The 23,130-nt window shown below is 46.3% G+C and overlaps 1 protein-coding gene across 1 annotated transcript in view; it reads left to right on the top strand.

Annotated features, from left to right (window-relative positions):
• Positions 1-829: 829 nt before the first annotated feature.
• Positions 830-23,130, top strand: part of opn4a (opsin 4a (melanopsin)) — a 34,724-nt gene continuing 12,423 nt past the window's right edge. The window contains exons 1-3 of the mRNA XM_072390316.1: positions 830-1,040; positions 19,846-19,988; positions 22,942-23,075. Coding sequence (XP_072246417.1) covers positions 864-1,040; positions 19,846-19,988; positions 22,942-23,075 — 454 coding nt within the window. The 5' untranslated portion in view covers positions 830-863. The remainder of the gene's footprint in view (positions 1,041-19,845; positions 19,989-22,941; positions 23,076-23,130) is intronic.

Raw genomic sequence — 23,130 nt, forward strand, 5'->3', positions numbered from 1 at the left:
AATAAATAAAACTGTCACCAGATAAAATCCACTGGTTCTGGGCACGAATATTTCTTTATTTACTCTGCTTAGAGTAGATGTAGTGATCTGGTTTGTTTAAACAGGCAAAGAATTGCACATGAAGCTCAGATAAATTTACCTGCAGGATCATTCATGTAAAAATGTATTTTACAGAACCAACCAGGGAAGAAACATGGCTGCACTTCAGGTACTAAACCTGCATCCCACAGATGAAAAAGCATGAATAAATATGCTGTATATAGCCTGATACCCCCCCCCCCCCCCCCCCAGTGTATTTAAGTCCAGGTTGAAGACTATTTTCAGCTCCAAATCAAAATGTCTTTTGATCTTATCTTTATTGCTCTCATCTAATCTGTTACTCCATTGTTCTTTTTTTATTTTAAATCGTGCTTTCTGTCTCTCCTGCTTTAATGTCTCTGTGAAGCCCTTTGAAGCACGTTGCTGCTGCTGAACTGTGCTTTAAGAGCAGCGCGTGCAGGACGACCCGAGAAGGCTCGAAACAAACACAGGAGGCACTGATCTCAAAGAGAAACACATCAGGGCCCAGAAAAGAGACGAAGAGCAACGAGAAGATGGGAAATGATCACAAGATGTTCCGAGCACGCGCACGCGCACACGCACACACACACAAAAGTAACCCGATGACGTAGTAAACATCCGCTCCGCACAGCTGGGGCTCATCGCCACATCTGTCTGTGTCACATTTCATCTCACGCAGGTGCGCGGCACACCTGTTGTCATGGTGACAGCTGTCAGTCAGACCCACTTTAAGCCTTCCTGTCCCTCCTGGTGCAGGCAGAGCGCGCGAGGAGGAGCGAGGCAGAGGAGGCGGAGAAGGGACGATGGACGGCGGGGAGAGCGCGCGGCAGAGCAACACCTCCTGCAGCGACCACGAGGCGAACTGCACGGCGGCGCGCGGCACGGACACCCTGGCGCTGTCATCAGTACCCGCGTGGAGGGACAACGGTTCGGCCGTGGATGCGTACCGGCTCGTGGAGCTCCAGCTTCCCGGCCCAACGGTGAGGAACTTTCTGCCTTTTCTCTGCATGCAGCCAAAGTCCAGAAAATACCAGGAGTTTACCAGCTGGTTACGGGTTTAAACTGGTTATGGGTTAAAACTGGTTATGGGTTAAAATGTATAGGTTTCAACTGGTTATGGGTTAAAACTGGTTATGGGTTAAAATGTATAGGTTTCAACTGGTTATGGGTTAAAACTGGTTATGGGTTAAAACTGGTTATGGGTTAAAGCTGGTTATGGGTTTAAACTGGTTATGGGTTAAAATGTATAGGTTTCAATTGGTTATGGGTTAAAACTGGTTATGGGTTAAAACTGGTTATGGGTTAAAGCTGGTTATGGGTTTAAACTGGTTATGGGTTAAAATTTATAGGTTTCAACTGGTTATGGGTTTAAACTGGTTATGGGTTTAAACTGGTTATGAGTTTAAATGTATAGGTTTCAACTGGTTATGGGTTTAAACTGGTTATGGGTTAAAATGTATAGGTTTCAACTGGTTATGGGTTTAAACTGGTTATGGGTTAAAACTGGTTATGGGTTAAAATGTATAGGTTTCAACTGGTTATGGGTTTAAACTGGTTATGGGTTAAAATGTATAGGTTTCAACTGGTTATGGGTTTAAACTGGTTATGGGTTAAAATGTATAGGTTTCAACTGGTTATGGGTTTAAACTGGTTATGGGTTAAAATGTATAGGTTTCAACTGGTTATGGGTTTAAACTGGTTATGGGTTAAAACTGGTTATGGGTTAAAATGTATAGGTTTCAACTGGTTATGGGTTTAAACTGGTTATGGGTTAAAATGTATAGGTTTCAACTGGTTATGGGTTTAAACTGGTTATGGGTTAAAATTTATAGGTTTAAACTGGTTATGGGTTTAAACTGGTTATGGGTTTAAACTGGTTATGGGTTAAAACTGGTTATGGGTTTAAATTTATAGGTTTCAACTGGTTATGGGTTTAAACTGGTTATGGGTTAAAATTTATAGGTTTAAACTGGTTATGGGTTTAAACTGGTTATGGGTTAAAATTTATAGGTTTAAACTGGTTATGGGTTTAAACTGGTTACGGGTTAAAATTTATAGGTTTCAACTGGTTATGGGTTTAAACTGGTTATGGGTTAAAATTTATAGGTTTCAACTGGTTATGAGTTTAAACTGGTTATGAGTTAAAGCTGGTTATGAGTTTAAACTGGTTATGGGTTAAAACTGGTTATGGGTTAAAATTGATAGGTTTCAACTGGTTATGGGTTTAAACTGGTTATGGGTTAAAATTTATAGGTTTCAACTGGTTATGGGTTTAAACTGGTTATGAGTTAAAGCTGGTTATGAGTTTAAGCTGGTTATGGGTTTAAGCTGGTTATGGGTTTAAGCTGGTTATGGGTTAAAACTGGTTATGGGTTAAAATTGATAGGTTTCAACTGGTTATGGGTTTAAACTGGTTATGGGTTAAAATTTATAGGTTTCAACTGGTTATGGGTTTAAACTGGTTATGGGTTAAAATTTATAGGTTTAAACTGGTTATGGGTTAAAATTTATAGGTTTCAACTGGTTATGGGTTTAAACTGGTTATGGGTTTAAATTGGTTATGGGTTTAAATTGGTTATGGGTTAAAACTGGTTATGAGTTTAAATTGGTTATGGGTTTAAATTGGTTATGGGTTTAAATTGGTTATGGGTTAAAACTGGTTATGGGTTAAAACTGGTTATGGGTTTAAATAGGTTATGTGTTTAAATGTATGGGTTTAAGCTGGTTATGGGTTTAAGCTGGTTATGAGTTTAAATGTATGGGTTTAAACTAGTTATGGGTTCAAACTTATGGGTTTAAACCAGTTATGGGTTAAAACTGGTTATGAGTTTGTTATGGTGATTGGTTATGAACCCCGGTCATGGGGTTAAACTGGTTAACCATTGCTCATTTGGCGGTGTGTGTTTAATGGAAACACTCAACAGTGAACATCCTTAAAGCTGAATTCTCTGCATGTTTGTTTCATGATGAAAACTGTTAGTTTTAGAAAATACAAATGAAATCCACCATTTTTCTCAAAAGTTTGTTGTGGTCTTAGACTGTATAAAATGACAGCTGCTCATTATATCTGACTGGCACACGTGTTGAGTGAAATATGATCGGACCACACATGATATAAGCCATTTATTGATCCATGAAATGACCTAATTCACTGTGGCAGCAGCAGAGAACAAGAACAAAACATCCCTGCACATTAAAAACACCAAAAATAAAAAATGAAATAGTTGAAATGCGATTCAGTTTCAGCCTTAACCAGCTGGAGGAATATTACTGTGATGGAGTTTATTAATGCAATTAAAAAGGTGATGAATAAATAGATATAGTTTTGTGGAAAAACTCCTGATCCAGTCCTCATTTCTTTAAAGTGTCCTGATCAATAGTTCTGCAGCTTTCTGAAGCTCTTTCAGTGTTTTTCTTTGGACATTTTCTGCTTTTTCCCTCATCTTCAGTCCTTGTTCCTGAACATTTTCAGTGTTTTTCTTTGTTCAGCCACTTAACTCTGACCTTTGAACCCTTCAGGCAGAAAAAAGGCTCCTAACTCAAGGGATGAACCAGTGTTGTGTCGACACAGAACAGACAACTTAGCAAAGAAGCCATTTTAAACTGGATCTTTAGGCACTTTGTCACAAAGACACATCATTTGTTCCCATTTCTTTAGCTGCATCTATGAAAAACAGCAAAGAAAACACAGTTTGACAGACAGAAAATAGGATTTCTGCAGCAACAAGGTGATTCCCAAAGAGCTATTAGCTGAAAACTTGGCATATCTCAGCATGGTGTGCAGTGTGTCCTTAAAACATTTGAGGAAACTGGACAAGTGGAGGACAAAAGAAGAAGTGTCAGGCCTAAAAAACTATCTCCAGCAGATGAACAGGATCTGAAAGTGATGTCCTTAAGAAAGAGGAAAAAATCCAGCTGTGACCTGACAGGACCTGAGAGATGCATCTGGACCTTCAGCTGATCCATCTACTGTTGGCCCAAGCCTCATCAGAAATGGTCTCCATGGAAGGGTGGCTGTCAAGAAGCCGTTCTTAAGGAAGGGAAACAGGGAGAAAAGGCTGAGCTGTGCCAAATGACACAAGAAGTGGACTGAAAATCAGTGGCAACAGGTCTTATGGAGGGATGAATCCTCCCCAGAGCCCGGACCTCAACATTATTGAAGCAGTGTGGGATCATCTGACAGAGAACGGAACAAAAGGCAGCCCACATCCAAAGAAGAGCTTTGGGATGTCCTTCAAGAAGCCTGGAGAACTATTCCTGAAGACTCCTTAAAGAAAGGACAGAAAGCTTGTCTCAGAGGGTTCAGGCTGTGTTGGAGAATAAAGGAGCTCAGACCAGAGATTCACTTTAAAGCTGCTGAGAACTGAGAAAAACTCTGTTTCTGCCTCAGATTCTGGGTTTATGTTCAGGTTTGAACATGTTTCAGTGAATCTCTGCAGCTGCTTCCTGATTCTATGGAAATAAAGAAATGAGGCTGGTGCTGCAGCTGCCGTATCAGAGCTGCCGTCCTCTGGATCAGCAGCCAGTCGCTGTGTGCATATTGACGTTTGTTCTCAGAACATCCATCGATGCTTTGTGAAAGCTGTATTGATGTTGATGTATCGTGTTGTAAAACATATTTAGCTGCCAACTCTGATTCACCCTCACAGCAACTTTCCACTGACTGCTGCCTGTGTGGCGCACTGAACCACTGACCCAGATGTTACAGAAGGATCCTCCCTGAGGACAGAACCACTGACCCAGATGTTACAGAAGGATCCAGATGTTACAGAAGGATCCAGATGTTACAGAAGGATCCAGATGCTACAGAAGGATCCAGATGTTACTGAAGGATCCAGATGCTACAGAAGGATCCTCCCTGACCCAGATGTTACAGAAGGATCCTCCCTGAGGACGGAACCACTGACCCAGATGTTACAGAAGGATCCAGATGTTACAGAAGGATCCAGATGTTACTGAAGGATCCAGGTGTTACAGAAGGATCCAGATGTTACAGAAGGATCCTCCCTGAGGACGGAACCACTGACCCAGATGTTACAGAAGGATCCAGATGTTACAGAAGGATCCAGATGTTACAGAAGGATCTTCTCTGAGGATGGAACCACTGATCCAGATGTTACAGAAGGATCCAGATGTTACAGAAGGATCCTCCCTGAGGACGGAACCACTGACCCAGATGTTACAGAAGGATCCAGGTGTTACAGAAGGATCCAGATGTTACTGAAGGATCCAGGTGTTACAGAAGGATCCTCCCTGAGGACGGAACCACTGACCCAGATGTTACAGAAGGATCCTCCCTGAGGACAGAACCACTGACCCAGATGTTACAGAAGGATCCAGATGTTACAGAAGGATCCAGATGTTACAGAAGGATCCAGATGCTACAGAAGGATCCAGATGTTACTGAAGGATCCAGATGCTACAGAAGGATCCTCCCTGACCCAGATGTTACAGAAGGATCCTCCCTGAGGACGGAACCACTGACCCAGATGTTACAGAAGGATCCAGATGTTACAGAAGGATCCAGATGTTACTGAAGGATCCAGGTGTTACAGAAGGATCCAGATGTTACAGAAGGATCCTCCCTGAGGACGGAACCACTGACCCAGATGTTACAGAAGGATCCAGATGTTACAGAAGGATCCAGATGTTACAGAAGGATCTTCTCTGAGGATGGAACCACTGATCCAGATGTTACAGAAGGATCCAGATGTTACAGAAGGATCCTCCCTGAGGACGGAACCACTGACCCAGATGTTACAGAAGGATCCAGGTGTTACAGAAGGATCCAGATGTTACTGAAGGATCCAGGTGTTACAGAAGGATCCAGATGTTACAGAAGGATCCTCCCTGAGGACGGAACCACTGACCCAGATGTTACAGAAGGATCCAGATGTTACAGAAGGATCCAGATGTTACAGAAGGATCTTCTCTGAGGATGGAACCACTGATCCAGATGTTACAGAAGGATCCAGATGTTACAGAAGGATCCTCCCTGAGGACGGAACCACTGACCCAGATGTTACAGAAGGATCCTCCCTGAGGATGGAACCACTGACCCAGATGTTACAGAAGGATCCAGATGTTACAGAAGGATCTTCTCTGAGGATGGAACCACTGACCCAGATGTTACAGAAGGATCCAGATGTTACAGAAGGATCCTCCCTGAGGACGGAACCACTGATCCAGATGTTACAGAAGGATCCAGATGTTACAGAAGGATCCTCCCTGAGGACGGAACCACTGACCCAGATGTTACGGAAGGATCCAGATGTTACGGAAGGATCCAGATGTTACTGAAGGATCCAGATGTTACAGAAGGATCCTCCCTGAGGACGGAACCACTGACCCAGATGTTACAGAAGGATCCAGATGTTACAGAAGGATCCAGATGTTACAGAAGGATCCTCCCTGAGGACGGAACCACTGACCCAGATGTTACAGAAGGATCCAGATGTTACTGAAGGATCCAGATGTTACAGAAGGATCCTCCCTGAGGACGGAACCACTGACCCAGATGTTACAGAAGGATCCAGATGTTACAGAAGGATCCAGATGCTACAGAAGGATCCTCCCTGACCCAGATGTTACAGAAGGATCCTCCCTGAGGACGGAACCACTGATCCAGATGTTACAGAAGGATCCAGATGTTACAGAAGGATCCTCCCTGAGGACGGAACCACTGACCCAGATGTTACAGAAGGATCCAGATGTTACAGAAGGATCCAGATGTTACAGAAGGATCTTCTCTGAGGATGGAACCACTGATCCAGATGTTACAGAAGGATCCAGATGTTACAGAAGGATCCTCCCTGAGGACGGAACCACTGACCCAGATGTTACAGAAGGATCCAGATGTTACAGAAGGATCCTCCCTGAGGATGGAACCACTGACCCAGATGTTACAGAAGGATCCAGATGTTACAGAAGGATCCAGATGTTACAGAAGGATCTTCTGAGGATGGAACCACTGATCCAGATGTTACAGAAGGATCCTCCCTGACCCAGATGTTACAGAAGGATCCTCTCTGAGGATGGAACCACTGACCCAGATGTTACAGAAGGATCCAGATGTTACAGAAGGATCCAGATGTTACAGAAGGATCTTCTCTGAGGATGGAACCACTGATCCAGATGTTACAGAAGGATCCAGATGTTACAGAAGGATCCTCCCTGAGGACGGAACCACTGACCCAGATGTTACAGAAGGATCCAGATGTTACAGAAGGATCCAGATGTTACAGAAGGATCCTCCCTGAGGACAGAACCACTGATCCAGATGTTACAGACGGATCCTCCCTGAGGAGGGAACCACTGATCCAGATGTTACAGAAGGATCCTCCCTGAGGACAGAACCACTGATCCAGATGTTACAGAAGGATCCTCCCTGAGGAGGGAACCACTGATCCAGATGTTACCGAAGGATCCAGATGTTACAGAAGGATCCTCCCTGAGGACGGAACCACTGATCCAGATGTTCTGTCCTGAACCTTCCGGTGGGCCGATCTCTGGGCTGATTGACGCCCCGGGGGCCCCTCGGGCCCCTCGGGCCCCTCGGGCCCCTCGGGCACCTTTCTTATTGAGGCCCTGCTGACTGAACACGATGGCGTCCATTTTTCACCAAGAACCACGTTTGAGAAGCAGCTTCCTGAGAGAGGAGGAAACTAATTTCTGCAAAGCTTCTCCCTGCTGATCTTTCTTCAGTAAAATCATGACTTTATCGAGGTTTCCTGTTGATTTTTGCTGCACGCTCCAAACTGATGACATCATGATGATGCGTTCATGTCCACATCCATCTGAAAAGGTGTTTTTCTGCCGTTCAGACACTAAAGTCACATGTCCTGTGACTCTCCTCGTTCCTTATTTGGTGCAAAGAATATTTAAAACACATTAATTCAATAAAGTGTGTTTTTCCAAATATAAAACTGGACTCCTTTCTATTTTCCTCAGTAAACAGGTGGATATGTAGCAGCTGCTGAGTGAAAACCAGACGTGAAATCGAGCATGTTTTAGATATGAGGGAGGCTCATGGTGCTGCTTGCTTTGGGTCCACAGAGGACGTGGGAACGAGTCAAACTTAAACTTGAACCCCTCCTCACACTGATAATCTGTAAATAATCCCCTCCTGGCTGAAACTGGTGTTTTTCAAACACCAAAGGATTCTGGTGTCATAATTATATTAAAGTCCTGATCTGTTGACTCTTCTCTGAGGAGTTCAGGGACGGGTCAGCATCAAACGGCCCGTCGTAATCCAGCCGGAGGCCGTGTTTCTGAAGGTTTGATCTCCAAGAGAAGAAGAAGAATGTCGAGGAGCTGATGCAGCAGCTTTCTGGGTCTGTTCATTTAAAACCAGCTGTGGCTGTTCAGCCAGATGTTTCAGAAGCTGCAGGACTGCGGTTAGTTCGCTGTCTGCAGTAAAGGTGGGACAGACCAGCGCCTGCGGTTAGTTCGCTGTCTGCAGTAAAGGTGGGACGGTCCAGCTCCTGCGGTTAGTTCGCTGTCCGTAGTAAAGGTGGGACAGTCCAGCGCCTGAGGTTAGTTCGCTGTCTGTAGAAAAGGTGGGACGGTCCAGCGCCTGCGGTTAGTTCGCTGTCCGTAGTAAAGGTGGGACAGTCCAGCGCCTGCGGTTAGTTCGCTGTCTGTAGTAAAGGTGGGACGGTCCAATGCCTGCGGTTAGTTCGCTGTCTGTAGTAAAGGTGGGACAGACCAGCTCCTGCGGTTAGTTCGCTGTCTGTAGTAACGGTGGGACGGTCCAGCGCCTGTGGCTAGTTCGCTGTCCGTAGTAAAGGTGGGACGGTCCAGCGCCTGCGGTTAGTTCGCTGTCTGTAGTAAAGGTGGGACAGACCAGCTCCTGCGGTTAGTTCGCTGTCCGTAGTAAAGGTGGGACGGTCCAGCGCCTGCGGTTAGTTCGCTGTCTGTAGTAAAGGTGGGACAGACCAGCTCCTGCGGTTAGTTCGCTGTCTGTAGTAACGGTGGGACGGTCCAGCGCCTGTGGCTAGTTCGCTGTCCGTAGTAAAGGTGGGACGGTCCAGCGCCTGCGGTTAGTTCGCTGTCTGTAGTAAAGGTGGGACGGTCCAATGCCTGCGGTTAGTTCGCTGTCTGTAGTAAAGGTGGGACGGTCCAGCGCCTGTGGCTAGTTCGCTGTCTGTAGTAAAGGTGGGACGGTCCAGCGCCTGTGGCTAGTTCGCTGTCTGTAGTAAAGGTGGGACGGTCCAGCGCCTGTGGCTAGTTCGCTGTCTGTAGTAAAGGTGGGACGGTCCAGCGCCTGCGGTTCGTTCGCTGTCTGTAGTAAAGGTGGGACGGTCCAGCGCCTGCGGTTAGTTCGCTGTCTGTAGTAACGGTGGGACGATCCAATGCCTGCGGTTAGTTCGCTGTCCGTAGTAACGGTGGGACGGTCCAGCGCCTGTGGCTAGTTCGCTGTCTGTAGTAACGGTGGGACGGTCCAGCGCCTGAGGTTAGTTCGCTGTCCGTAGTAAAGGTGGGACGGTCCAGCTCCTGCGGTTAGTTCGCTGTCCGTAGTAACGGTGGGACGGTCCAGCGCCTGAGGTTAGTTCGCTGTCCGTAGTAAAGGTGGGACGGTCCAGCTCCTGAGGTTAGTTCGCTGTCCGTAGTAAAGGTGGGACGGTCCAGCTCCTGAGGTTAGTTCGCTGTCCGTAGTAAAGGTGGGACGGTCCAGCTCCTGCGGTTAGTTCGCTGTCTGTAGAAAAGGTGGGACGATCCAACGCCTGCGGTTAGTTCGCTGTTCGTAGTAAAGGTGGGACGGTCCAGCTCCTGCGGTTAGTTCGCTGTCTGTAGTAAAGGTGGGACGGTCCAGCTCCTGAGGTTAGTTCGCTGTCTGTAGAAAAGGTGGGACGATCCAATGCCTGCGGTTAGTTCGCTGTCCGTAGTAAAGGTGGGACGGTCCAGCGCCTGTGGTTAGTTCGCTGTCCGTAGTAAAGGTGGGACGGTCCAGCGCCTGCGGTTAGTTCGCTGTCCGTAGTAAAGGTGGGACGGTCCAGCGCCTGCGGTTAGGATAGCACTAAATCGATTCAGTAAATCGGTAGCGGTAATGAATGAAAATATTGAACAAGTGAAGATGTTTTGGTTCAGATCTGATTAAGATCCAGAGGGTGACGGACATCGACATGATGAAGTTTCTCTGTTTCTACTGAATGGACAAAAAAAACCAAACAAGATTCTTTTTTGTTCGAGAATAATTGAATAAAACAAAGAAAGCTGGGCTTTCCCACCTTTATTGCAGGCAGTGAAGTAACATCTTCTATATTTGCTGGATCATTATTTTATACTTTTAGCATTAAAATCCAGATTGCTCGATATTGAAAATAATTTTTTATTTCATGTCGTAAACAAACTGAAATCAAGTTTAATAATGAATAAATTTTACTGAACTGAGCTGAAGAAGCAGAACTAACCGGGATGAATAAATCCTGAAGACCTCCGAACCGGAAATAAGAAAAACCAGAACGGCGCCGTCACAGCGAGCTGAGTGGCGACGCTGACCTGAACCAGTTCTGTTGTGTAAGAGGCCGCCAGCACACACACGTGCACACACACGTGCACGTGGACGCTGTCATGTGATGCAGCGGTTCACTCAGCTGTGCCTTGGGAAGCTTTCAGGACTTACTGATGACCAGAGGACACACACGCTTCAGTGTTTCCTGCTTCTGTTACGCCTTCCTGAACATTTACAGTTTATTTCTTGGCTGAATTATCTTTAAAAGTTAGAAAAGTTATCAGCAGCTCTAACACAAACCCGAGGAAAGCCTGAACCTTAACCCTCAAACTGTTCTATGGCAGTCAGCCTAAAAGTCTTCATTATGTAACAACACCCCCCCCCCACCATCTGCTGTGATTCTTGTGTCTTCTTCAGGTGTTTTTATGACTCTTCCCTGTAGATTTATAAATCTATCAGTTGTTTACTGTCTCTTTAAGGTCTCTCTGTGATGGTTTTCCATCGAGTTTTAATGACATTCAGATTATTTTTCACCTCTTTGTGGTCATTATGTGACAACAGCCCCCCCCCACCCTCCCAGCCATGTCTTCTGCTGTGATTCTTGTGTCTTCTTCAGGTGTTTTTATGACTCTTCTCACTTGTTTACTGTCCCTTTAAGGCCACACGTGTCTCTCTGTGATGGTTTTCCATCGAGTTTTAATGACATTCAGATTATTTTTCACCTCTTTGTGGTCATTATGTAACAACAGCCCCCCCCACCCTCCCAGCCATGTCTTCTGCTGTGATTCTTGTGTCTTCTTCAGGTGTTTTTATGACTCTTCTCACTTGTTTACTGTCCCTTTAAGGCCACACGTGTCTCTCTGTGATGGTTTGCCATCGAGTTTTAATGACATTCAGATTATTTTTCACCTCTTTGTGGTCATTATGTGTCGAACTGAGTACATTTTTCAGAATAGAAAAGAACAGAATGCTTTTGTTGTTATTATGATTAAGAAGAGCCAGACGAACACATCCGTAACCGCTTCGGTCTGGCCGTCTGCAGGAGTTAAACGATGGATGTGATGAAGCTTTTCAGAGCCTCCATCCTCAGTTAACCGGCCTGTTGGCGATGATCCTCGCCGTGTCGTGCGCAGCAGCAGCAGCCGGCGAAGCTTTGTGACAGGCTGGAGTAAATCTGCCTGCAGCACAAACCGAATGATGAGATGGAAAACATTTTCCTAATGACGTTGGGTCTCAGTCACATTTTCTATGACGTGGAAAACTGAACTTTGAACTCCGTCAGTAATCCTCCTGCAGACTTTAATCTCTGCTTGAACACACTCAGCTGGTCACGACTCATTCGTTCATTCGTGTTCATGTAATCCAGCGTCGCAGAGGAGGACTCACAGCTTCAGAGACTCACAGCAGGTGGAGTGATGAGGGAAAGGAAACCAGGAGTATAAATACAGGTGGAGTGATGAGGGAAAGGAAACCTGGAGTATAAATACAGGTGGAGTGATGAGGGAAAGGAAACCAGGAGTATAAGACAACAGAAGAACCGTACAAATAAGACAGGAAGTAAACTAACTACGGAGAAACAGAGAATAAGAGGCACAAAACTACCAGGAAATGGTCCAAAACAACCCAAATAAAGACAAAATAACTAAAACAAATGACCACAATTATACCAAAAACCATGAAATTAACTCCAAGTAAAGTAAAGTCTGTCGTCTCTGCTTAGTGATCAATGAGCTGATGATACTTTCTCCAACAAAGCCTGAACATCTCCAGATTAGTTCTGGGTAATTTGCTTCCTGGGGCACGAAGAACCGAGAGCCGTTCAGGGTCAGATGGATGTGTCCGACTCCATCATCATCAGCGCGTCCTTCGCCTGCGTTTCTCTGAGCTCGGAGCAGAACAACTTAACACGCGTTTAGCGTGCAGATGTGATCAGGTTTGATGGGTCACTGCAGGAGACGTGTCAGCGCCAGCGTTGGCCTCTGATTGGCTGGATGGTGTGTCAGTGTGTGTTAAAGTGTGTGTAGCTTAAAGATGTCACTTTGAATGAAAGTCAGGAGCCGTGGCAGCGCGCTGAAATGCTCATCCGCCATGACGGCGGGCTGCGTCTCAGAGGGAGTTGCTCCAGGAATCGTTCGGGGTCAGAAGTTTGTGGACACCAGAGGTGGAGATAATGAGCTCCTCTGCCTACCACCACATGCTGTCATTAAAGCTGTAGCTGGGCCCCACCCCAGGGATGGACCCCCTGCCTGGATTCACAGTCAGAACACTGCCTTACCAGGGTCCAGCCAGTCAGGACACTGCAGTACCAGGGTCCAGCCAGTCAGGACACTGCCTTACCAGGGTCCAGCCAGTCAGGACACTACCTTACCAGGGTCCAGCCAGTCAGGACACTGCATTACCGGGGTCCAGCCAGTCAGGACACTGCATTACCGGGGTCCAGCCAGCCAGGACACTGCCTTACCGGGGTCCAGCCAGTCAGGACACTGCCTTACCGGGGTCCAGCCAGTCAGGACACTGCCTTACCAGGATCCAGCCAGTCAGGACACTGCATTACCAGGGTCCAGCCAGTCAGGACACTGCATTACCGGGGTCCAGCCAGCCAGGACACTGCATTACCGGGGTCCAGCCAGTCAGGACACTGCCTTACCAGGGACCAGCCAGTCAGGACACTACCTTACCGGGGTCCAGCCAGTCAGGACACTGCCTTACCAGGGTCCAGCCAGTCAGGACACTGCAGTACCGGGGTCCAGCCAGTCAGGACACTGCCTTACCGGGGTCCAGCCAGCCAGGACACTGCCTTACCGGGGTCCAGCCAGTCAGGACACTGCCTTACCAGGGTCCAGCCAGTCAGGACACTGCATTACCAGGGTCCAGCCAGTCAGGACACTGCATTACCAGGGACCAGCCAGTCAGGACACTGCCTTACCAGGGTCCAGCCAGTCAGGACACTACCTTACCAGGGTCCAGCCAGTCAGGACACTGCATTACCAGGGACCAGCCAGTCAGGACACTGCCTTACCAGGGTCCAGCCAGTCAGGACACTGCCTTACCAGGGTCCAGCCAGTCAGGACACTGCAATACCAGGGTCCAGCCAGCCAGGACACTACCTTACCAGGGTCCAGCCAGCCAGGACACTGCCTTACCAGGGTCCAGCCAGTCAGGACACTGCATTACCAGGGTCCAGCCAGTCAGGACACTGCCTTACCAGGGTCCAGCCAGTCAGGACACTGCATTACCAGGGTCCAGCCAGTCAGGACACTGCATTACCAGGGTCCAGCCAGTCAGGACACTGCATTACCAGGGTCCAGCCAGTCAGGACACTGCATTACCGGGGTCCAGCCAGCCAGGACACTGCATTACCGGGGTCCAGCCAGTCAGGACACTGCCTTACCAGGGACCAGCCAGTCAGGACACTACCTTACCGGGGTCCAGCCAGTCAGGACACTGCCTTACCAGGGTCCAGCCAGTCAGGACACTGCAGTACCGGGGTCCAGCCAGTCAGGACACTGCCTTACCGGGGTCCAGCCAGCCAGGACACTGCCTTACCGGGGTCCAGCCAGTCAGGACACTGCCTTACCAGGGTCCAGCCAGTCAGGACACTGCATTACCAGGGTCCAGCCAGTCAGGACACTGCATTACCAGGGACCAGCCAGTCAGGACACTGCCTTACCAGGGTCCAGCCAGTCAGGACACTGCCTTACCAGGGTCCAGCCAGTCAGGACACTGCAATACCAGGGTCCAGCCAGCCAGGACACTACCTTACCAGGGTCCAGCCAGCCAGGACACTGCCTTACCAGGGTCCAGCCAGTCAGGACACTGCCTTACCAGGGTCCAGCCAGTCAGGACACTGCATTACCAGGGTCCAGCCAGTCAGGACACTGCCTTACCAGGGTCCAGCCAGTCAGGACACTGCCTTACCAGGGTCCAGCCAGCCAGGACACTGCCTTACCAGGGTCCAGCCAGCCAGGACACTGCATTACCAGGGTCCAGCCAGTCAGGACACTGCATTACCAGGGTCCAGCCAGTCAGGACACTGCCTTACCAGGGTCCAGCCAGTCAGGACACTGCATTACCAGGGTCCAGCCAGTCAGGACACTGCATTACCAGGGTCCAGCCAGTCAGGACACTGCATTACCGGGGTCCAGCCAGTCAGGACACTGCATTACCAGGGTCCAGCCAGTCAGGACACTACCTTACCGGGGTCCAGCCAGTCAGGACACTGCCTTACCGGGGTCCAGCCAGTCAGGACACTGCCTTACCGGGGTCCAGCCAGTCAGGACACTGCATTACCAGGGTCCAGCCAGTCAGGACACTACCTTACCAGGGTCCAGCCAGTCAGGACACTGCCTTACCAGGGTCCAGCCAGTCAGGACACTGCCTTACCAGGGTCCAGCCAGTCAGGACACTGCCTTATCAGGGTCCAGCCAGTCAGGACACTGCCTTACCAGGGTCCAGCCAGTCAGGACACTGCCTTACCAGGGTCCAGCCAGTCAGGACACTGCATTACCAGGGTCCAGCCAGCCAGGACACTACCTTACCAGGGTCCAGCCAGTCAGGACACTGCATTACCAGGGTCCAGCCAGCCAGGACACTACCTTACCAGGGTCCAGCCAGTCAGGACACTGCCTTACCAGGGTCCAGCCAGTCAGGACACTGCATTACCAGGGTCCAGCCAGTCAGGACACTGCATTACCAGGGTCCAGCCAGTCAGGACACTGCCTTACCAGGGTCCAGCCAGTCAGGACACTGCCTTACCAGGGTCCAGCCAGCCAGGACACTGCATTACCAGGGTCCAGCCAGTCAGGACACTGCAGTACCAGGGTCCAGCCAGTCAGGACACTGCCTTACCGGGGTCCAGCCAGTCAGGACACTGCCTTACCAGGGACCAGCCAGTCAGGACACTGCATTACCGGGGTCCAGCCAGCCAGGACACTGCAGTACCAGGGTCCAGCCAGTCAGGACACTGCCTTACCGGGGTCCAGCCAGCCAGGACACTGCCTTACCAGGGACCAGCCAGTCAGGACACTGCCTTACCGGGGTCCAGCCAGTCAGGACACTGCCTTACCAGGGTCCAGCCAGTCAGGACACTGCATTACCAGGGTCCAGCCAGCTTTTAAGCATTCATGTTCAAACTCTGCATCTCATTAAAGCCCCTCTGGGTGACCTCCTGCTCTAATTAGCAGTTCCTCATATTTCTGCCGGCAGCAGAGTGATTAATGTGCGACAGAAGCTCAGAGAAGGTTAATTAGAGACTGATGGAGACGGGATTACAGCAGATAGCTGCTGATTGGTGCGGTGTGGAGAGGTTTTCACTCTGTGGATGGATAATGTCAGTATGAACTGTTTTAAAATGTCCTTATTTTATTTCCTTCCTGTTTCTGAAATACTGCAAGAAAAGACTAAAGTCGCTCAGAGTTTCCCTTTCGAAATGGTTCCATTTGGCTTTAAATACCTTGGTATCCAGGTTAGAGACCGATTTGCAGATTTGTTTGAAAATAATTTTGTTAGATCAGATAATGGTGGCCTCTGTTGCCTCGGTCCCTAGTGGCCGGGGTTAATTCGGTTAAGATGAACGTCCTCCCTGAATTATCTTACCTCTTCCAGTGTATATCTGTCTTTCTCCCTGAGTCTTTTTTTTATTAAATTAGACAAATCAATCACTGAATTTATATGGAATGGGAAGGTCCCTCGATTGAGAGCCTAAGACCCTCGGGGGCTTGGCCCTCCCTAACTGGAGATTTTATTACTGGGAGTTGCTGCTTTGAGTAATTCAGCTCTGGATCTCTCTGGGGGGGGACACCAGTCACTCCTGCATGAGAATGAAGATGTTTTCTGCTAAACCTGCTTCATTGACTGCTCTCCCCTTAGCTTTTCTCCCTCCCTTTTTGCAATAACACCTTAGTTAAATCCACTGACAGTCTTTCTCTTTCCCAGCAGCCTTATCAGCCAACCCCGTGTTTCATCCTCCCTTAATTGATGGGGCTTTCTTTTATTTCTGGTTTATTTCTGGTATATTTGCATCCTTTCAGCAACATTTACCTAAACAGCATTTTTTAATTTAATTTGTTTGTTTTTATGCATTTACGCTTTTATCCAAAGCAACTTACAGGTAGGCAGATAGGGTAAGGGGGCCTTGCCTAAGGACCCCTACTGGAGGTAATACCTTTCATGCAGGGGAACCCAGGTCACCCACACAGAAGGTGGCAATGATACAATTGCACTATCCAGTCCTTATCCCTAATTAATAGATATCTTCAAGTGCGTAGTTTCATCCGCAATCATAGCCCCAATTTCCCCAGTCTCCTCTCTAATTGACTCCTTTTTAATCCCATTTCCTACCATTAAGGGTGCTATTTCACATTTATACAACCTTATTTATACTCTGCAGCTAACCCCGCAGCATAGAATTAAAACCCAATGGGAGGAGATCTCGGAGGAGCTGTGGGGTAACTCTTTCTGTGCTAGACATGGTCTGACCCAGTGCAGAATTTCCCACCGTCCCCTTCTCACTCGAGTTCGGCTCTCCAGAATCTATAATGATGTTGATCCCCTGATGCGTCAGATGGCATCAGGCTCCAGCCCTGCATTATTCAATGTTTGGACACAGATAATCAACTCTGTTTCAGTTTGTGCAAAGGCTCAGTTCGATCCAACATGTACGGCTTTGTTTGCAGCTTCCTAAATATAAAGCTGACTTTGTGGCCTTCGTCTCTTTTTTAGCGAGACGTTTGATTCTGTTGAGGTGGAAGTCCTCTGAGCCGCCTTCATCCTTCAGTTTGTGAAGTTGGAGAAAGTTAGGTGTTCGATACATGGTTCACTTTCACAGTTTAATGAAACTTTGATCCTTTTTTCCACATGTTGAGGGATTAACCTTTACATAACCTTTAGTATTCCAGAGTGACCGCCCTGATTATCGACTGATGGTGTGTTTTTCATTTATCTAGTGAACATATCTGGTATGAGGTGTTTGTGCTGATATGCTGTGTTTGGTTTCCTCCAAACGTGCTGCTGTGCATTAGGACCAAACATCTCCACTTTGCTCTGGTCTGTCCAAAGGACATTGTTCCAGAAGTCTTGAGCTTTGTTCAGATGCAGCTTTGCAAACCTAAGCTGTGCTGCCATGTTCTTTTTAGAGAGAAGAGGCTTTCTCCTGCAGCCCTTCCAAACAAGCCATCCTTGTTCAGTCTTTTTCTAACTGTGCTGTCATGACCTTTAACCTTTAACATGCTAACTGAGGCCTGTAGAGTCTGAGATGTAGCTCTGGGCTTTTTCACCTTGGGGTGACCTTTAACCTTTAACATGCTAACTGAGGCCTGTAGAGTCTGAGATGTAGCTCTGGGCTTTTTCACCTTGGGGTGACCTTTAACCTTTAACATGCTAACTGAGGCCCGTAGAGTCTGAGATGTATGACCTTTAACCTTTAGCATGCTAACTGAGGCCTGTAGAGTCTGAGATGTATGACCTTTAACCTTTAACCTGCTAACTGAGGCCCGTAGAGTCTGAGATGTAGCTCTGGGCTTTTTCACCTTGGGGTGAACTTTAACCTTTAACATGCTAACTGAGGCCTGTAGAGTCTGAGATGTAGCTCTGGGCTTTTTCACCTTGGGGTGACCTTTAACCTTTAACATGCTAACTGAGGCCTGTAGAGTCTGAGATGTAGCTCTGGGCTTTTTCACCTTGGGGTGACCTTTAACCTTTAACATGCTAACTGAGGCCTGTAGAGTCTGAGATGTAGCTCTGGGCTTCTTCACCTTGGGGTGACCTTTAACCTTTAACATGCTAACTGAGGCCTGTAGAGTCTGAGATGTAGCTCTGGGCTTTTTCACCTTGGGGTGACCTTTAACCTTTAACCTGCTAACTGAGGCCTGTAGAGTCTGAGATGTAGCTCTGGGCTTTTTCACCTTGGGGTGACCTTTAACCTTTAGCATGCTAACTGAGGCCTGTAGAGTCTGAGATGTAGCTCTGGGCTTCTTCACCTTGGGGTGACCTTTAACCTTTAACATGCTAACTGAGGCCTGTAGAGTCTGAGATGTAGCTCTGGGCTTCTTCACCTTGGGGTGACCTTTAACCTTTAGCATGCTAACTGAGGCCTGTAGAGTCTGAGATGTAGCTCTGGGCTTTTTCACCTTGGGGTGACCTTTAACCTTTAACATGCTAACTGAGGCCTGTAGAGTCTGAGATGTAGCTCTGGGCTTCTTCACCTTGGGGTGACCTTTAACCTTTAACATGCTAACTGAGGCCTGTAGAGTCTGAGATGTAGCTCTGGGCTTCTTCACCTTGGGGTGACCTTTAACCTTTAACATGCTAACTGAGGCCTGGAGAGTCTGAGATGTAGCTCTGGGCTTCTTCACCTTGGGGTGACCTTTAACCTTTAACATGCTAACTGAGGCCTGTAGAGTCTGAGATGTAGCTCTGGGCTTCTTCACCTTGGGGTGACCTTGCTGGGACGTCCACTCCTGGGAAGATTGACAGCTGTCCTGAATGTTTTCCACTTGTGAATAATCTTTCTCTCTGTAGAATGATGGACTCCAGATAGTCTGGAAATGGCCTTATAACCCTTCCCAGACTGATGGGCAGCAGCAGCTGCTTCTCTGAGATCATTGCTGGTGTCTTTCCTCCTTGGCATCGTGTTAAACTGACAGAACTCCTGCTTTTATAGAGCTGCTCACACTGACTGAGGATCAGTTAATCAGAGCTGCTTCTTACCCTCTTAGTTCCTGCAGTGAGGGTTCACTTAGTTTTATAATATTTCAACATGTGAAACTTGTAGGACTTCCTGTTTTCGACAGTTTGACTCTTTACTGAGATCTTTCTGGATGAATAAACCTCAACAGAAAGCTTTTAACAGGTTTTTCACTGCTTACGACTCTCTGAGTCTCAGATTTTACTGGATTAGAACCACTCAGGATATTAAACATCTGTAAAACTTGATCCTTTAATCTGAAAGAACGAACAAAATGGAGCTGATGCAGCCTGATAAATCAGTTCGACTGAAGGTGCACGGCCTGAGCCGTGGGCGCACTGCTGAGATAACACTGCTGCACACACTCATGTCTGTTTGAACATAATCACGCTAATAACATTCATTTTCCTCCAGATAGTGAAAAGAAACAGATTTACTGTAATTTTAGTGGAAAACAGACTGACCTGAAATGTGGAGGACGTCATGTTTTCCTCATGTCTGAATACAAAGAACCCAAATTATAAGTGACCCTGACATTATGCTGCAGCGGCTTTGTTGTGGTTAAACAGCTGAAGCCCAATTAAAGGTGAATCTGAAGCTTCGTGAACCTGCCTCACAGCCACCTGCACTTCTGCCTTTTGTCCTCCAGGTGGCGATGGTGCCTGACAGCCCGCACCCCTTCCCCACGGTGGACGTGCCCGACCACGCCCACTACACCATCGGCTCCGTCATCCTCGCCATCGGCATCACCGGCGTGGTCGGAAACTTCCTGGTTATTTACGCCTTCAGCAGGTACGACTTCCTGCGCCCAAACATGGTCACGTGCTTCCTGTGATCTGCCTGAGGATGAGTTTTAGTCAAGAAAAGCTGCTGCAGGTGTTCTTCAGGAAGGAAAGCAGGATGTTCCTGCCACGTGTTTCTGCTTTTGAACTCACCAGCACGCAGATTCAAAGCTTTTTCGGCCACTGGTTGGTTGGACTGACTTTTCCAGTCTGAATTGTTTAAGAAGAAGCAGCAATCAGACCAGTTTAAATCATAAAATCACACTGAGCTGAAATAAGATCAGTAACGCGGGTATTTAGGTTAAAAACTGACGTAAAAGTGTCAGTCGTGCATAAATAAGGGTCTTTTTTTTACTTTATGACCTAAATTAAATGACAAATAACTGGTAACTTAGATTATCAGGTTTAATTTGTCAAAATCATTGATTGGAAACTAAAAAAAAAAAAAGAAATATGCAGATGTCACCGTACTGTAGTGCACGTTATTTTCTGCACATTAAGTAATTACTCAGTTTATTAGTAAGTTACTGTAAAGTTTTAATTTTTATCAAGAGAAATGTGTAAAAAAGTGTGACTGAACATACTGTTTATGACATATTAATGGCATATTGCCTTAATATTAGTGGTTAGTATTCCAATAAAATAAATTAAGTATATTTAATTAAGCATAATAATATTTTAATAAACTAATAAAACATGTAAAAGAGTTCATCCGCAGCCATGAACTGAAGTGTATTAAGTTCACTTTAAGTTGTTCCACTTTAGCCAAGAAAAGTACAATAAATTCACTTCAAATTTTACTTTTTTACAACTTAAAAATAAAGAAAAAAAGGTAGAAAATCATTCATGTTTCTGTGGAAATGTTCTGACCACCAATAAAAACAGAATCTCTCCACAAGGAGATGAAATGAAAGGCTGACAGCTGTTTGATGATAATAAAAAGAATAAAGGAAAAGTGTGGACAAACAGTCTAAAGGCTGTTTTCTTCTTCTGTGGTTCCTGAGACCTCAGAAGCTCTGCGCCCGACTCGCTTCTTATCGAACAAACTCTTCTGCCTTTATCCTCCATCACTGCACAGAAAACGTCTTTTTCAGACAGAAACCGACAGAAAAACTCCCCTGAAGAAGCTTCGCCTTTTAAGAACCATTTGAGCATCGATCGGCCCACTTCTGGAACGACTATTGATCTGCTCGCGCTGAAATTAGGCCGGATTTAGGATGTATGTTGCATTGATCAAACGTTTATTTGCAGCGTGTTTTGGTCCACGTTAAATCTGCCCGATTAAACAAACTTCCTGAGTCTCCACATTGATTTTTCCACACTTGAATTTGGATTGATTTGGTTCTGAAAAAGAAAGAAAAACACCGTGAAGAGTCACTGTTAACCACTGACTTCTGCTCATTTCAACATAAAACAAATCTCCCATTTATTAATTAGTGTAAAACTCTGAGGCTTCATGCAGGTATTACCCTCCTGACCTAAGGGTGTCAGGGAGGGTCTCGATAGCCTTTGCCGCGACGTCCGTAAACTGTATGTAAATACAAAAAAAGCAGAGCGATATCGGCCTTTATACAGCAGGATTTATTCTGCAGAATCCAACAATGCACATTAGTAATTATTACAAACTATGCATAAATGTGAGGCTTCTGTCCGTCACAACAAAACAACACAAAACAAACCCCTTTCTTGCTCACATTTTACATTGTACCCTGTTAGCTACGTTAGCAGTTAGCAACACATTAGCATGACATTAAAACAGTTAAAAATCAAAATTACTCAGTTGTAACTCTCTATACTTTACTCGATACTCTTGAAACTTGTTCTAAAACACAGACATGTACATTTGGATAAGTTAACCCCACCTGTATGTAAATACAAAAAAAAAGCAGAGCGATATCGGCCTTTATACAGCAGGATTTATTCTGCAGAATCCAACAATGCACATTAGTAATTATTACAAACCATGCATAAATGTGAGGCTTCTGTCCGTCACCACAACAAAACAACACAAAACTAACCCCTTTTTTTCTTGCTTACATTTTACTTTGGACCCTGTTAGCTACGTTAGCAGTTAGCAACACATTAGCATGACATTAAAACAGTTAAAAATCAAAATTACTCAAAAATTTGTAACTCTCTATACTTTCCACTCATAACGTCGATACTATTGAAACTTGTTTTAAAACACAGACATGTACATTTGGATGAGTTAACCCCACCTGTATGTAAATACAAAAAAAGCAGAGCGATATCGGCCTTTATACAGCAGGATTTATTCTGCAGAATCCAACAATGCACATTAGTAATTATTACAAACCATGCATAAATGTGAGGCTTCTGTCCACAACAAAACAACACAAAACAAACCCCTTTCTTTCTTACATTTTACATGGGACCCTGTTAGCTACGTTAGCAGTTAGCAACACATTAGCATGACATTAAAACAGTTAAAACTCAAAATTACTCAAAAATTTGTAACTCTCTATACTTTCCACTCATAACGTCGATACTATTGAAACTTGTTTTAAAACACAGACATGTACATTTGGATGAGTTAACCCCACCTGTATGTAAATACAAAAAAAGCAGAGCGATATCGGCCTTTATAAGGCAGGAATCTGCTTTCTCAGGCGTAAGGCGCCCCCTGTTGACATGAAAGAGTATCGCGCTTCTACCGAAAACAACAATGAAATGAGCACTGAAATCCCATTTCTGATACAACATGAAATAAAAATAACATTTATAGGGGTGTCTTGTTTTCTTTTTGTTTGTTTTAAACCATTTCAAACACAAATTTTAATGCACTCAGTATTTTTTTACACTTAATGAGCTTAGTTTTTAACCCTTTACACGGGCGATGAACTGTTAGAAGTTCAGTTAAAGACGATTCAACCTTTTTAACGGCTGGAAAAGAGATGAGGGAGAAGGAGCTTAAGCTAACAATGTGTCCGTGTGTGCTGCAGGAGTCGCAGTCTGCGGACGCCGGCCAACATGTTCATCATTAACCTGGCCATCACCGACCTGCTGATGTGCATCACCCAGTCGCCCATCTTCTTCACCACCAGCATGCACAAGAGGTGGATCTTTGGAGAGAAAGGTACGACTGCACATCATCAGGTCTTTACAAATGGAAGAGCGTGGATTATAGGCCC

This window comes from Leuresthes tenuis, unplaced genomic scaffold (assembly GCF_036924035.1).
Source record: "Leuresthes tenuis unplaced genomic scaffold, fLeuTen1.0.hap1 SCAF_8, whole genome shotgun sequence".
Taxonomy (NCBI): Eukaryota; Metazoa; Chordata; class Actinopteri; order Atheriniformes; family Atherinopsidae; genus Leuresthes; species Leuresthes tenuis.